The following is a 16,359-nucleotide window of genomic DNA, read 5'->3' on the forward strand; positions in this document are numbered from 1 at the left end:
ACTTAAAAACTAGAAATTTGTTTCTATTTCATTGAAAGTAGCTACAAATTCAATTTTTTCTGTGTCAAACTTGATTTTAAAAGTCCCTTTTTTTGCCTTTGGTTACTTAGTGAGGGCAATTTTTCTGTATTTCTAATAGATTTTTGAAAAAGTTGGCTGGGAATGCAGCTGGTGTGAGGGCTGAGGCAAATGAGGATAATTATGAGGGTGAGAATGGAAGTAAATTAACAAAAATACTCTGCACTCTAATTTCAATATTAATTGCAGTGAGAACAGTAAAAACCTTTAAAAATAAATAAGATTCGAATTAATTTTAAAAATGGGATGTGGCTTTTCATCTCTTCTCTGTAACAGAAGTTCTTGATACAGAAACATCAAGGCCTAGGAATAACAAAGTTGTGTTGATCAATGATATTTAATAAAAATCAATACTTACAGAGAAAAAAAAACCCAAACAAAAAAACCCGAAACAAACAAAAAAATCCCAAAACCCAAACTGAAACAAACAAAAAACCCACAAAACCCAAACCAAACCAAAAAAACCCCGAAGCAAGCAAACCAAACCAAACCAGCCCTGCCCAGTTGGATGTTCCTTTTCCTTTGGCAGCCCCATCAGTTCTTCATTTATTAGATTAATATAATATTGTTCAGTACTAATAATATATTACTGATTTGTTCATTTAAAAAGCAGAATGTGGTTCTGTAAAGCAGCAATAATAGGTTGGCTTGGATTTAGCCTTATTGTAACATACAGGTTATAATAATAGTGGATTGAAGTCCTTTTTTATTATTCTGAGGGGGAAAAAACCCTAAAAAATCGTAATTTTTAAAGATGTGGAGTGTCCAGTTTGAAATGTTGGAAATTGACTGAAATATGAGTCAGCCCCAGCTCACTCTTGGCTAAATTAAAATCAAATGAGTTCAGCAGTAACAGACTAAAAGGAGCCCCAAACTTGGCTCACGATTTTCTCAGAACTGCTGAGTTTAGCAGTGAGTCGTGTGAAAAATGTCATGTGTGTTCCTTCCTCCTCCCCAAAGTGTTGCTCTGCAGCATTGGCATGGAAACTTCTTGTTTTCACCTCTTTAAGACAAATGCCCGGTTTTCAGATGTGTTTCATGTCAGTGCTTTGCATGCAATAAATGTTCCCTGCTTTGTGCCTTGGTTGAAGTGAAGTTTTTTAGGCCTCAGCCACAAAAATAAGGAACGTTGAGGCTCAAGAGCCAATGTTTTCTTGCTTTCAAGACAGGGCTGTGCCATCTGCTTCCAGATATAACTGGATAAATAAGAATACAGGCTGAGTTTAGTCCTGTTGGGAGGCAAATCCTGCACCTGCACCAACATTTCAGCCCAAAATGGAGAAGTGACATTTGTCTGCAGCCTGAATGCTTTTGTTAATTTAAGAAACAGCGTTGCTGCCCCTAAGCTTTTTAGCTGCTTGGAGCCATCCAGAACTTTCTGTTGGTTTACTGATCGAATTTTTAGCACTAAACACTGTTTTCATTGTAATCCAAGCCGTGAGGGAACAGCAGAGTGTCCATCTATGTTTAGCTCAGGTTTTTTGGCTTTCCCTTCATTTCTTGGCCACGAAGAGTGGGTTTGGTTTCCCTCTCTTTTTGGAAGAGGTTAAATTGAGTCATTGGACGTCTTGGCACCACCAGATTCCAGTCCTGAAAACACTTCAGGTCAGCATCAGACCCTTCAGTTCCTCCGCCTTCTTCCCTACAATTTGGACTTCGATGTCCACATCAGATCAATCTGGTTTAGCTCCTTTCTTCTCACCTATTCTAATGGCAGCTGGGTTTTCATTTTCTTGACGTTCCCCTCCAGTCTGTCTTTCCCTGAGGGTACAGAATTAAGGCTTTTCATTGCCCCAGTTTTGTTCTGTTTTATTTTTAGACCTTGAAGCAAGGGTGAGGTCTGCCTGGGTGCAATACTGTTTTATAAGTAACTAATACAAGTTCTTATATTATGTGCAATAATCTGATCCAACAAAATTCCTTTCTTTTTTAGTAGGCCCTTAAGAGTAGCCATGAAGTCAGCATTCATTTTTCTAGTCAAGTGCTTTTGATAAATAGACTAAAACCCAAAATCACACTTGGGATAATGAAAATGATTATCAAGTGACTGAAAAGTCTGGGTTCTTTCCATATGAAAATGAGCTGCTGAGTAGGAGCAAGAGCAGTGGGAACACTGAAAATATGTTATGGGCTGTTTTCACTCTGAGATGTTTAATAGGGAAGAGGGAATGTCAAAGATTTTGCTCAGGTTAAAACACAGGTGGAAGCTGTGGAAGAAGCTGTGTGATAAGCTAGGAAAAAACTGAGGTGAAACGTTATTTTAAGGATCGGATGTGCCTAAATAAATCCACGTGTTGTCCTCTTCAAGTTTACAATGGAGTAGCTTAATAGAGGTAATTAAAGAAGTCAGTAATGAAGGAATATGATTCTATAAATCCACCTCAGTAAAAGCCAATTTACCAATTAAACTGAGGGGATGGGTGAAGAGATCCTCGCCTGAAGCTTCACCTTCCTCCCTGTTCATCCCAGAGCCAGCCCTGTGCGTGTACCTCTCCTCCTCCTCTTCTGGGCTGCTCCACACCTTGTCTGACAATTCCTTGTGCTTGGAAAATAACACTGAAATGGGCATTTCAGACACTAAGAATAAAGGCCAGGTTCAGTTTTGATGGCAAGAACTTCATTGAACAAAGTAACAAGCTGAACCAATTTTGCCTCTTTTTCAGTTAGATCCCCTGATAGGATGTCAACCTAAGATAGTGTTTTTTGCCTCTTCCATGAGGACAGTGCAGTCTAAAGGCCAGAAAAATCTTGTTTTCAGAATGACTTCCATTTGCCTCCTGGTGTCTGTTGGTTTTACTCCGGTCTGTGCCAAGTGCTGGTGTAGATCATTGAACTGTCATCCTTCCTTGACACAAATCATTCCACTTTTCCTGCTAAAATACCTGATAACAGCATCTCTTCTTCTGTAACAGCTGGAGGCTTCCCAGCTACCCTGAAAATAATTCCATGTCTTTCTGCTCTCTTACCCTTTCCTGACTAACCTTGGATTTCTCCTGCCTAAACAACCTTTTCATCCTTGTGGGCTTCTTCTCTAGTTTCAAACTCCACCTGATGAAGAAAAATGGTGTCTTTTGAACCATACAGAGTGAGAAATTTGTGACTCGGGCATTTCTTTCACACTTCAACAGCTCTGTGCGTATTCTCTCTTCTTGGGTCATAGTTTATAAGGGATTGTTTTTGGTTGATCTCAGAGGCTGTGCAGGATTATGTCAGGACTTGTGATAAAAAGGAGTGCTGGGGGGTTGTGGATTGCAGTGGCTGACTCAGGATAAAAAATCATAGGGACTGGTTGAAGTTGGAAGGGATCTCTGGAGGTTGTCTGGTCCAGAGCTTGTTGTTCAGGACTGGTTGTATCCAGGTGTCTTTTGGATATCTTCGAAGATGGGACCTATCCCAAATGATTCTGTGACTCTGTTACAAAAGGAAATGATAGGAAGATTGGGAATGATTTCAGTAATTCCATGCTGGGAAATGTGTCTGTTCTGTTCAGCCTGTAGACAGCAGAGAACTATTTCATCTTGCTTTAGTTGGAACTTCTTGAGGGGGAGAAGTTTACTTTTTGTCATTGACATGACAAAAGCAGGAATAAGATGGAACAATATCAAAAATGTGATTGGAAATTTCAGCCTCTGTTTTGCAGACACAAACATTTTTGGACAGAAATTCCCATGCTATACTAAAATATTTTATGGCTTTGTGTTTGATCACAAATTACAAAGAATGGTCACACTAAACCTTTCATCTTTAGGAAGGAATTGTTCGCTGGGAGGGTGGGGAGGCCCTGGCACAGGGTGGATAGTAGAAGGTGTCCATGGCAGGGGGTGGGACTGGATGGGCTTTTAAAGTCCCTTGCATCCCAAACCATTCCATGATTCCATGATCTTTGCTTCCTATAATGCCTGTTTACTTTGGGAATTGAATTCTTGTGATCTTCTGGCTTCTGGAGTTGTCTTCCCACAACCCGGTCCCAAAGCTGAGAAGGAAGTTCTTGTCCTGTCTTCCTTGTTTCCTAAGAAACAAGATCCCAGGCTGATAAATGTAATACAGAATCACCCTGTAGGTAAACACAGAGGTAACCCAGGGTCTGGGCCACGACTCATTCCTTGTTCCCTGTTCCAGAGCCGACAGCTGGAGTCGGAGACGGGAACGACTGAGGAGCACAGCCTCAACAAGGAGGCGCGGAAATGGGCGACCCGGGTGGCCCGCGAGCACAAGAACATCGTCCACAGCCAGCGGGTAGGTCTGGGAAAAGCACATTTCTTGGAAGAGGAGCTGCTGCAAGCACCAGGGAATTGTCTGGGGCCTGTGTTCACGTGGGTGTCAAAAGTCTGCTCAGCACTAGGAAAATCCATGAGGAATTTGCTATTAAGTCTAACATCAAGATATAAAATTAGATGTGAATTGGTAATTTTATGTCTGCGCCTCAGCTCAGAAGAGCCAAGGGCTGTGTTTGGGCATCAGGCAGCTGGATTTTGGAATGTGTCTATTAGGAGTGAGAATAAAACCAGAAGTTCCTTGCTCTTCCCAAAGAAGCCAGCCATGGAGGAGTCTGCTGTGCTTTCACCACATCCTGCCCAGTTTCCCTGTCATCCCTACTATTCCAACCCTCAAGCACAGCATCAGCTGGGGAAAAGTGACATCCAGAACGCTCTGTTGTCTCTGGGAGAGCTCCAGGGAGACCTGAGAGCCTGTTCCAGTGCCTAAAGGGGCTCCAAGACAGCTGCAGAGGGATTTTGGACAAGAGATGGAGGGACAGGACACAGGGAATGGCTTCCCACTGCCAGAGGGCAGGGATAGAGTCATCACCATTTTTTTCCTGGGGTGGACCTTTGTTGGTCATCCCCAGCACCCAGTCAAACAGTAACTTCCCTGATTGTCACAAATACTTGTCTTTGGCATTTAGTTCATCTGTGCTGTGTTTCCTTGTTCCTGGCAGACCCTGGAAGAGCTGGAATGCCACGGGCCCGTGATGTCCGAGCAAACCCGAGCGGAACTGGAGCAGAAAATAGATGAAGCCAGAGAGAGCATTCGCAAGGCTGAGGTAAGGAGGAAATTCTTTTGGCATTTTCAGTTCCTTACCACAGGGACATCTTTGTTACAGCTGTTGCATTTGGTTGATGGAAATGCCTATTTTCAGCATCAAAAGCCAGGGCATTTTAAGATATTATTTTTTCCCCCTTCATTTGGTATTTGTCAAATCACTGAATCAACTTCATGAAAGTCCAGATCAGAAGAGTGATATTAAAGACACCTCCTGATGAAGAGTGAGAATCTCTCTACTTGGGCTTTATCTGAAACAGATTGAAAAAGAATCTCAGGTGTACTAATTGCCTTCTGCTTGAAGGAATTAATACCAGAAAATGGCGATTTTATCTCTGTCTTCATATTTTTAGGTTCTAGAAGAGACTGCCATGTGCTGTTGTAGTGGGTTTTGATACACAAACTGATTCTGGCTGTTGATGGGAAAACATTGGAAATAATCCTTGTATCTCTGATTTTACTGTGAGCTGCTTTCAAAGGGTTACAGAGGTTTATGAGACCTGTTGTGGATTAAGACTCGTGAAAAAATTAACCTCTTATTTGGCTGCCAGTGTTGGGTTGGTAAAAGTGAACTGTTTTCATGGCCACTGACTGAAAAACCCCACTGCAGGCAGCAGGAACAGATGAGTGGGTTGCTTAATTAAAACTGTAGAACAAACTTAATTGTTGCAGTGAAGTGCTTCTCATACCTCAGAGTACCTGATGTAATTAGGAATGTGATTTACAGGTAAAGGGGTTAGAAAATACAGAGCAAAATTATTCCTCCTCCTGGTGGGAGAACTGTCAGGCTCCCTTTTTAAAGCAAATGCAGGATATGGTTTTTTAAAACCTAATTCTTACAGAAAGAGGTTTGAAAACCTGTTTTGAGTAAATTATTTCCAACAGACCATACTCCAAAATACTTGTGTATATGCATGTGTAGTTAATGATTAAATCTGCAAGGACAGAGAGCATAAGAATAAAAGATAAAGGCAGCAGCAGCAAGAAATAAAATCAGGATAAGAAGCTGCCAAAAAGAAAGATCTCACAACAAAATATTATAAAATTAGAATCAATTACAAATTAAATCAGTCTGGAACTTAAGTGACTGAGGATAGAGGGAAGGTTCCAAAAAGTGGAAGTTTTATACATAAACATGAATTATTTTCTTCAAGATGTGTTTTAGCTAATACAAATAGTTTCAGCTAATACAATATTTTCCTGGTTTTCCAGTGTGTTGGAGTTAAACCATCCCTTATCTTTCCAATATCTAACACGTGCCCTGTTTTACAAGGGAATGTGGTGCCAATGCCAAGTACTGGAGGATAAAACTCAGTGACTGAGGGATTTTTGCCAACTTGCTTCTCTTCTGCTGCATATTTTAAAGGCATGAAGTTATCCCTGAGTTTTTGGAATGGTGTGGAAACCACTTTGTGGGACTTGTCTGTACTGCCACCAAAGCTGTTTATAGCATAGCATTGTTTATTTGTTTATGATAAGCCAGTAAGTGAATTCAGGGAGCTTTTATTTCCACCTAGGAATGGCTTTTTCTTTTAGCCCTGTTAGTCCCCACTCCTCTAAGACGGAGCTCAAGCCCACTAATTAGACAAGAGGTTTTTGCACACATAAAATCCTGGAGAAGAACAACCTAAGCTTTGAGCTAAAACCTTTTCTTTGGGAATGCAATTATAATTCCTTCCAGTGTGTGAAAACCAAACATTCCTGCATATTTAGGTGCAACTGATTGAGTTGGAATTACTGAGGGTTGGGTTGGGGTGTGGTATTTGTGCAAGAAGTTATTTAGGTTGTAGGGAGGCTGTGGAGTTTGTTTTGGTATCACATCTGGAGGTGTGTGAGGATGACACAGAGGTTTGATTTTTATTTTATTTTTCTCTTGAAATGCTTGTTATTTTTATGGAAATTTTTATACTTGTTCTGTGCCATTTTGGTTTCTTGAATCATTCCTTTTCCTTTGCAAATCCACTTCCTTCCTTCTTTTCTGTCCTCATCATTCCTGAAGGGGAAGACAACTTCACAGACAGATTGGGATTAATTTTTTCTGGTTTGGTGATCTTCCAGTTGCCTGTTTCTCCTCAGGGAATTTTATATCCCTGACAGATTGCTCCAGTGCCAGTCTCAGTGTGCCTTACAAAGCAGGAGGGGCTGAGTCAGGGCCTTTTAGAGAGGATTCTTTTGGGTAAAGGTTTTTTTTTTCCAGGGCATATTGGGCATAGATGTGCTCATCTCACTGCCCTCTTCCTTGGAGACCCTGAATCCAGGGAAATCTAAGCCCCAGGAGGAACTGAGGAGCTGTTCCATATGGATAACTGGATTTAACAAGCACAGGGATGTGGAAACAGGTGTAAATTGAAAGTACAGCAAAGGAATTGAGTAAAAATGTGGTCAGGATCAGGAAATACTGGAGAATCCCAAGGTTTTTGACTTCCACAAGATGACTGTAAACCCTCAGATTGGCGCATCCACAGCTCAGTGGGTTATTTCTCATCTTTTTCTCCCTGGGATAACAGCTATTTTTCCTTGTGATGTTTTCAGGGAGCAAACGCCTTGATTAGAATTGGGAGGAAATTAGGAATTCCAGCAGAGTGCTGCCTGCAGGTGATACATGGCAGATGTGACTGTAACTGATAACCAGAACACACATTTTTGTGTTGAAATTGGAAAATTTGGGGTTTGTTGAAGCATTTTTTTGTTTGTTTGATTGCTTGTTTTAAAAGGAAATGTTAAAATAATGTTACATTTTGAGTGATAATACCTCTGGCACTGGAAAAGAAGTAAAATTGACTGTAGTGAATGACACACTGTGGAGTTCAGATCCAGAGGGATTCCATCCTTGTCCCAGCAGCATTGAACCACTTTGGTAAAGACAAGCTCTTAGAGCACAAGGTGCTCCTTCAAATTGAAAGTGGCACAGATCAGGCATCAGCTGCAAAGGAGATCAATGAAAAAATTGGGAATTGATACTGAAAACTGATAATTTGTGAAAATAAACCCTTCTTGGAGCTCCTCTCTACTGACTCAGCCAATTCAGGTAATTGAAGTAGAACTTCTGTGTTTTAAGCTTTGATTTCTGTAACAGCAGGAAGGAAGGAAGGAAGGAATTGAGCTTTCCATTTTCCCAGTGCTGGAATCCCTTTATCTTTCAATGACTGGAGACAGAAATTTACTGGGAGCAGAGCTCAATCCCCCCCCGGCTGCCCCCTCCTGTCAGGGAGTTGTGCAGAGCCACAAGGTCCCCCCTGAGCCTCCTTTGCTCCAGCCTGAGCCCCTTTCCCAGCTCCCTCAGCCGCTCCTGGGGCTCCGGCCCCTTCCCAGCTTCGTTCTCTTCCCTGGACACGCTCCAGCCCCTCCAGGTCCTTCTTGTCATGAGGATCCCGAAACTGCCCCCAGGACTGGAGGTGCCTCAGCAGTGCCAGCAGGGGAGATTTCTTCTCATCTTACTTTTCCTCTCTCAGACCAAAGACCCCATTGTGGGTCTCCCCGAGCAGTTGAGTTGTCCCAGGGCTGACGTGATTTTTCGCTGGGATGGTGGGAGGTTTCCCCTTTGCTCTCAGGTCTTTGGGCCTCCACAGCAATTAATCCTGTTCCCACTTAATTATAAGGGGATGCATTTTATCTCCTCATCAGGATATGTACAGCTCTCCAGAGAGTGTTTGTACCAGATTAGATCTGGTTAAGGCTCATTGCGGTGCTGTTGGCTTGGTTTGATCAGCTCGGAGATGTGGGGCTATTTTTAATTGTACGTGGAGGGCTGATTTACCCCTCTCCTTGTATTTGGCTGTGGATATTTATTGCTGTGTTGTGTCACAGTGGGAACAAAGCAAATTCCATATGCTTCAGGAAAATAAATGAAATGGAGTCGCAGAATCAGAGGATGGTTTGGGTTGGAAGGGACCTTCAGGATCATTTAGTTCCACCCCCTGCCGTGGGCAGAGACACCTTCCACAAGAGCAGCTTGCTCCAAGCTCTGTGCAACCTGGCCTGGAGCACTTCCAGGGAATAAGGCTCCTAATCCAAAGAAAAGGGGAATTTGTAAAATGCCATTTGCTTCCAGCTCTGGTTGAGCTCAGGAAGCAAAGGCTGGGAGAGCTGTGCAGGGAGCCAGGTGCCATCCCTGCAGGACATGTGTAGGAGCTGTTGCTCTTTCCAGGTCAGCAGATTGAGGACTGGCCTGGGAAAATGCCAGGGACATCCACAGAGCAGGAATTTCAAACTCCCTTGGTGAAAAGCAGTTTAGTGAGGGGGAGAGTGACTTTTTTCGTGGTGGGTAGTGCCAGGACAAGGGGAATGGCTTCCCACTGCCAGAGGGCAGGGTTAGGTGGGATATTGGGAAGGAATTGCTCCCTGTGAGGGTGGGGAGGCCCTGGCACAGGGTGCCCAGAGCAGCTGTGGCTGTGCCTGGGACCCTGGCAGGGTCCAAGGGCAGGGTGGGTGGGAAGGAATTGCTCCCTGTGAGGGTGGGGAGGCCCTGGCACAGGGTGCCCAGAGCAGCTGTGGCTGTGCCTGGATCCCTGGCAGTGTCCAAGGCCAGGCTGGATGGAGCTTGGAGCAGCCTGGGACAGTGGAAGGGGATGAGCTTTGAGATGTTTCTAGTCCAGCCTCTGCCTAAACCTCACTGAATTTTTTGGTTATGAAGTGTCCATAACATTTTTCACCATATGAAGAACCAATGTTCACCCCAGGACCACAGAGAAATGTGTTAATAGATGTTTGCATTCATTTATTTTATATCCATTTAATTATCTCCTTACAGAATTTGAGTGATTTCCATTCAGCCCTGTTCCCAGCAGCCTGGGAGCCCCTTTTTAAACTCTACAAATTCAGTCTGTAGGGATCTTTAATGCTTCATGTGCCTAAGCTTGGGAAGAATCCATCTGCCAGTTGGGCTGGAGCTGTGGATTCTTCTCCATGAGTAGCTTCCCCTCTTGTTTCCTTCACCTTGGAATTCCCTTGGGAGAGGTGTTCTCTGTGCCAGTCCCTCATTTCCTGTTTGCTTCACCCCAGCAGCCTCGTTGGATTTCAGTCCATGCAGATTATTTAGCCTGTAAATGAACTCCTGGAAATAGCTGTACAAACCTCCTGCCCAGCCTCCCACTTAGAAAAGAAACCCACTCCATGTTGTGGTGGGAAATGTCATTTATGAGCTAATTCCCCACCTAGTGCAGAAAAAGGATCCAGATTTTGGGTGAGTTGTGTTGGACAGGATTTATCTTTTTGGTTGGGGTGGTTTTGCCACAGTCGTGGGTTTTCCACTCCAAACCCCAGCAAGGCAGTGAAAGTTGAATTTTTTGGTTTATTTCCTCATACACCCCTACTTTAAGACAGTGGGCTGTGATTTAAAACTGAACTGCATGGAATAAGACTCACTTTGGGTTTTGAGAAGTTTAGGTCATTCCAAGACTTAATTATAAATCAAATTGATTTATAGTCATGTCTGCCTATCACTGTATCATGATTCCAGTGGCCCAAAATGTAACTTTTCCTGAAGAGAATTATTTCATTTTAAAAACTTTTCCAATTAAAAGGCCTGGAATTTCAACAGTAAGTGTTTCTTAATGGGGACAGAAATAAAGATAATGGCTTTCCAGAATGTTTTGCCAGAATCTTTCCACATTGATTTCTTCCTGGCTAAAAGAATTTGCCAAATGAGAGTGTTCAACCACTTGGGGACATGGTCAGTGGTGGCCTTGGTAGTGCTGGGGGAATGGTCTTAGAGGGATTTTCCACCCTAAATGATTGCAGGATTCTGTGATTCTATGATTCTATGATTTTGTTCCTGCCGCTAAAAAAATATTGCACTGGAATAAAACATTTCTCACAAAAGGTGGTTTGGGTATCCTCATAATCCTATTTTAATCTGATTTTAGTATCTGACCAAGCTCCTAAGTACAACTCTTGTGTAGAATAAATAATTCTGAATTCTTCAGGAGAAAAAAATCTGGACACGGCCCAGGGTTTCTTCTGCACCTTAAAAAGCCATGGCAGGTAAAGCAGCTCTGTTTTCAGGAAAATCCATTTAAAACTGGTTTTAACAATCCTAAACCAGAATATTGAAGGGGCCTCATTTGCTGCATTTCTGTGCGGTTTTTAGCCCAGCACCTTTATAAATGGCTTTGAAGGACTTGGATCCAAGGTGTTTGTGGGATGTGAAGGAACTCTGGGTTTCTTTCCAGCCCTTTTCCTCCTGGGAACAGGGAGCAGCTCTGTAATGTTCCTGCTGGGTTTCATTTCCATGCCTTGCAGAGCAGTTGTGCATCTTCATCTTGAGTAAACTGTGGGTCTAAAACCACTGTTTAATTAAGAGTGGAACAGTAAATAAACAAAACTATTCCATCTCCCACGTGGAGCAATGTCAGGTATGTGAGGAATAGATAACAGTGTTTATATTTTCTAAAACTTGGGTGGTTTTTCCTTTCATCTTCCTAGAACCTCCCAGCAGGAAGAACAGCTCAGAGAAGCAGGAACCCCCCAGAAGAGTTTGTATATGTGGTGGGTGGCTGATGGTTTTTTAATCGGTGTAAAAATACCCCAGTCCTGAGCTATTAACCAGTAATTGGTGACTGTAAACAGCAATTTCACTGTAACACAGGAAAATGTTTGTCCTGCAATGAGACTTCCTAACAATGAAATTTGGGCAGCACCCAGATTTCAGAGCCAGTGCTGGATTCCAGCATTCCTGGGCTTTGGAAGCTCAGCTGCCTTCCTGGAGATGCTCAGTGTTGCTGGGAATGCCAGGGGTCACTTGATTTAAGATATTTTCAGGTCTGTCAGTGGAGGTCACTTAGCTGGGGCACAGCACGAGTGTCCCTGGGGAGCATCCGTTGGGAGAGAGGGAAAACCAGTGGTTAAAGCCTTGTTTAGTTTTAAATGGGATGATCTTTGCAAGGGAACAAGGCTTTCAGAAAAGCTTGTGACGCAACATGGTGCTGGTGAAATCAACAGTATTGCCCTCTTTCCTTCTTACTTAACGTTTTATTTTGGGATAATGAAAGCATCAAACCCCAGCTAATTTAGGTGTAGTGGTATTTGAATGAAGTGTTTGTATCTTCATAGAATCACAGAGTCATTGAGGTTGGAAAAGCACTCTGAGATCATCGAGTCCACCCCAGCACTGCCAAGGCCACCACTAAACCATGTTTAAATGTGTAGCTGTTTCTGTGTGAGAAGCAGAATAAAGTTACATTCCTGAGTGGTATTTTATTTGTATTTTTCCTATAGGTGGGAAGCTGTTAACTCTGGTCTACCAGCATAATTATTTAGGTAAAAATATATTCTCAGCTTGTAAATGACTTTCAAGTGCAGGCCTGACCTAGTGCTCTTGGTGCTTTTATGGCTTGTCTGCAATGGAGTGAAACTCAAACCATTTGTGGTTTGGAACAAACATTTGTTGACTGTTAAGGCTCCTGGGTGTAAATAGGGAGGGGGAACTCCATGGGATTTGCTGGGTACGTTGAATTAAAACCTCTTGTCAAGTACACTCAAGAATTCTGGAGCAGCTTGTTTATTTTAGCTCACAATTTGTACAAACAAACTATGGCAGAGTGAGGACAAAAAGCAACTGCAGATGTTTGTAGCAGCCTGGACCAATGTTTATTGCTGTAGCATAACTCAGCCTAATTGGAAATTGCATAACGAGGTAAACAGCAAAACAACGGGGCTGGGCAATTCCGTGGTGGAGGCACAGGGAAAGTCCTTGTAAATCGGTGTCAGGATGTAAAGACAAATAAGGGGAAAGCTGCTTCACTCCACAAGTAAATACATACATTAATATGTATATATTTATGTATTCAAGGCCAGGTTGGACGGGGCTTGGAGCGACCTGGGATAGTGGGAGGTGTCCCTGCCCCTGGCAGGGGTTGGGACTGGATGATTTTAATGTCCTTCCAACCCAAACCATTCTGGGATTCTGTGACTGAGTTGCCTTTGACAAGGTTGTTCTCCCTGCCCTGCATGTTCCTGTGCAGCTCTGTGGCTGAAGTGGCTTTGTTCAAAATCTTGAATGCTTAGGAGCAGGAGAGAGGGGATGCACATGAACGTATTTAATGTTTCCTCCTTTTCTCAGCTCTCTGAACACTGTTTAGAGTACCTGTTAATCATTCACTTGGAGACCCCTTGCGTGAAGAAGTGGAAACTTCCCTTTGCTCAGTGGCTTTGGCTTTTCCCATGGGAAATACCTCTGAAAGCTGTCCCATCCTCCTTTCTCCATCCCTGATGAAGGAGGAGACCATGTGCGTGCAGCTGTAGCCACACGAAGATACATCTGACATCATAAATTTTCCTTTTACAACTTACCTACTCTTTAAAGTCACATTTCTTCTATGCAGAATTTAAAATAATGCCTCTCAAAAGTGGTTTGATTTAGACAGGTTTAAAGTCACCTTCACAAATAAAGTGAAAATGGAGACGTGTTTGGGGGTTCAGCTTCATAAAGTTAACAGTCATTTCTTTTCTGGTTTATTTTCTTAGTAGAAAGAGATGATTCTCTGATTCTGTAAGTGCAGCAGCCTGTCAGAAATGAGCAAAATACCTGTATCACTTCAGCTCAACACGAAGTTTTCTGTAGAGTAAGGATGTGTGTAAGAGAGAAAAACCTACATGGCATTGTAATTCACTGTACACGTATTCTCCATAGCCTACTGTGCTTCAGCCATTACTGGAAAGGGAAGTTCCCTCTAATTTATGCCTGAACCCATCTGTTTTTGCTCGTTTTGCTTGGATTCCCAGTGCTGCTGGGAGCTTGGTGTGTCAGGGATGCTGCAGTGAGGTGCTTCTGATCCCTGTGGGAAGGGCTGGAGGGGAGAGAAAGGAGATGAAGCTTTGCTACTTGCTAAAAATGACGAATGCTACGAAAGGGAATGCAGGAGAAATTCCAGGCTGGTTCAGTGGGTTTCTGTTGTTGCCTCCATCAGTGACTCACTGAAGGATTTTTGGGAAATCACTTGATTTTTGTTTCTCTGATGAGCAAGGGCAGCAGGAGGGTGTTGACAGGGCTGGACTGGACAAAAATATCCTCAGTTTTATCCCTGGGTTTGCCCTGCGCTTCTTGATGCAAATCTGCTTTTTTTGAAGTCCTGAGTTTCTTCACGCTTCTCTTCCCATCCCTCCTGTTTAGACTGTGAGCTAATTTGGATCAGGGTGGTGCTTTGCCATGAATTTGTTAAATCTTTGGCTCCATTGCCCAGCGAGTATGCCAGGATGCTGAAGTGAACCCAGCTGTCAGAAAACCTCCATTTTCATGCTGTTCTGAAGACAAAAACCCTGAAACTGTTTGTTGGAGTGCGATACGTATTTAATTTTGAGATGATTAACATACTCTGCTTCCATAACAAATGAGTTTCCTGTGATCTCTGGCACGTGCTGGTGGAAAAGAGCCTCGTGTGGGAGTTGGTGGGTTGGTGTGTGTGTGTGTATCCTACGAGATTTATTTGTGTTTCAAATCCAGTTCAGTCACCACCTGGAAGGGTCTGCTCTGTGGATGTTCCTAATTTTTAAAATCCTGGGAAGCGCTGGGTTGTTGGACTTTAAAGCTACACTGAACTGCTTAAGGGTATGAATTGGGAGCGAGCATAAACTCAGAGGTGTTATTTTAAAAACACCAACTGGTGAGATTGGCTGGGCCTCCAGAAAACCATTCCCTGTGTCTTGGCTCACACCACGCTCCTGCAGGCAAGGAAATGAGGAATGGCAGCCACCTGGGTCATTCCTGGATGGGAAGATCCCGCAGGGCGAGGTGGAATCCTGAGGAATTCTGAGCCGTGTGTGTTTGTGTCCCCAGATCATCAAGCTGAAGGCAGAAGCGCGGCTGGAGCTGCTGAAGCAGATCGGGGTGTCCGTGGACACGTGGCTGAAGAGCGCCATGAACCAGGTGATGGAGGAGCTGGAGAACGAGCGCTGGGCCAACCTGCCCTCGGTCACCAACAACGGCTCCGCGCACCTGGTACGGATCCGGGGGGAAACCTCCCCCAGGGCCTGGGGGCCTCTCCAGGGGCTGCTCCTGGAATACAGCCCTTCCAGAGGAGGCCCCGCAGCTGCTCCAGGGCTGGAGCCCCTCTGCTCTGGAGCCAGCCTGGGAGAGCTGGGAGTGCTCACCTGGAGAGGAGAAGGCTCCAGGGAGAGCTCAGAGCCCCTTGCAGGGCCTAGAGGGGCTCCAGGAGAGCTGGAGAGGGACTGGGGACAAGGCATGGAGGGACAGGACACAAGGAATGGCTTTCCCCTCTCAGAGGGGAGGGCTGGATGGGAGATTGGGAAGGAATTGTTCCCTGGGAGGGTGGGCAGGCCCTGGCACAGGGTGCCCAGAGCAGCTGGGGCTGGAGCAGCCTGGGATAGTGGAAGGTGTCCCTGCCCATGGCAGGGGGTTGGAATGGGATGATTTTGAAGTTCCCTCCCAACCCAAAGCATTCCATAAGAAAAAAAAAAACCTGAAAATGGTTGGTTGGTTGTTAACCAACAGGGAAAATCTTGTGGTTTTACATGGCTGAATTTAACAGGAACTAAAAAAATAAAAAAGCTCAAAAAAAAGGATTTTTGGGTTTCTTTGCTGGGTTTACTTTAAATTGATTTTTCTGACCTTGGGTAAGTGCCATAATATTTATTTGCCATTTCCTGAGAAGAAAAATGTCTGTGTGTTTGTCTAAAGTTTCATTAATAGTTGAGGTTGTTATCTTGAGATCCCTGAATTAGAGACTTTCTTCTTCCAGATAAGGTCTTTATTCTTCCTTAGAAAACAAAGTTCTACATCATTCCTTAAAGAATCATTTATGTGGAGATTGTGGGGAAAGTCATCAGGAGACCAAAGCCTGTTTTCCAAATTGATTCTGATATTTTGAGGTAAAAAACCTTAATTCATTAAAACAGTCAGTGCGTGGCTTGGAAAACAGACTTTCCTTTCCTGTGACCAGGGTTAGATGTTTTCCCTCAAAGATCTTTCATGGATTATTTGAGGTACAGTAGACAGGGCTGGGGAATGGTTGGACTCGGTGATCTTGGAGGCCTTTTCCAGCCAAAGTGATGCTGTGATTCCAAGCTAACTCTTTGGAAAATTTCATCCAATATCATCAAAACTGATCTAAAAAGCAGCTTTGATCAGTGGAAGGTTGGTTATGATGTTTTTAATTGAGTTGTACATAAGACTAATTGCATTTGTAGTGTCTGTACACTTGTTTAGCTTGGAAGAAAGCATATTTTTAGGTAATTCAAGGACGAATAAAAAGCAAACTCTCATTTTCCTCCCCTTTTCCCCAGGAA

General features: G+C 43.6%; 1 protein-coding gene across 2 annotated transcripts in view; it reads left to right on the plus strand.

Annotated features, from left to right (window-relative positions):
* FCHSD2 (FCH and double SH3 domains 2) overlaps positions 1 to 16,359 on the plus strand; it is a 121,275-nt gene that overhangs the window by 96,014 nt on the left and 8,902 nt on the right. For both annotated transcript variants that reach the window (XM_008644643.2, XM_017727117.1), the window contains 3 exons: positions 4,198 to 4,314; positions 5,015 to 5,119; positions 14,891 to 15,052. In XM_008644643.2, the coding sequence (XP_008642865.1) occupies positions 4,198 to 4,314; positions 5,015 to 5,119; positions 14,891 to 15,052 (384 nt within the window). The remainder of the gene's footprint in view (positions 1 to 4,197; positions 4,315 to 5,014; positions 5,120 to 14,890; positions 15,053 to 16,359) is intronic.

This window comes from Corvus brachyrhynchos, unplaced genomic scaffold, assembly GCF_000691975.1.
Source record: "Corvus brachyrhynchos isolate BGI_N302 unplaced genomic scaffold, ASM69197v1 scaffold412, whole genome shotgun sequence".
Classification (NCBI taxonomy): Eukaryota; Metazoa; Chordata; class Aves; order Passeriformes; family Corvidae; genus Corvus; species Corvus brachyrhynchos.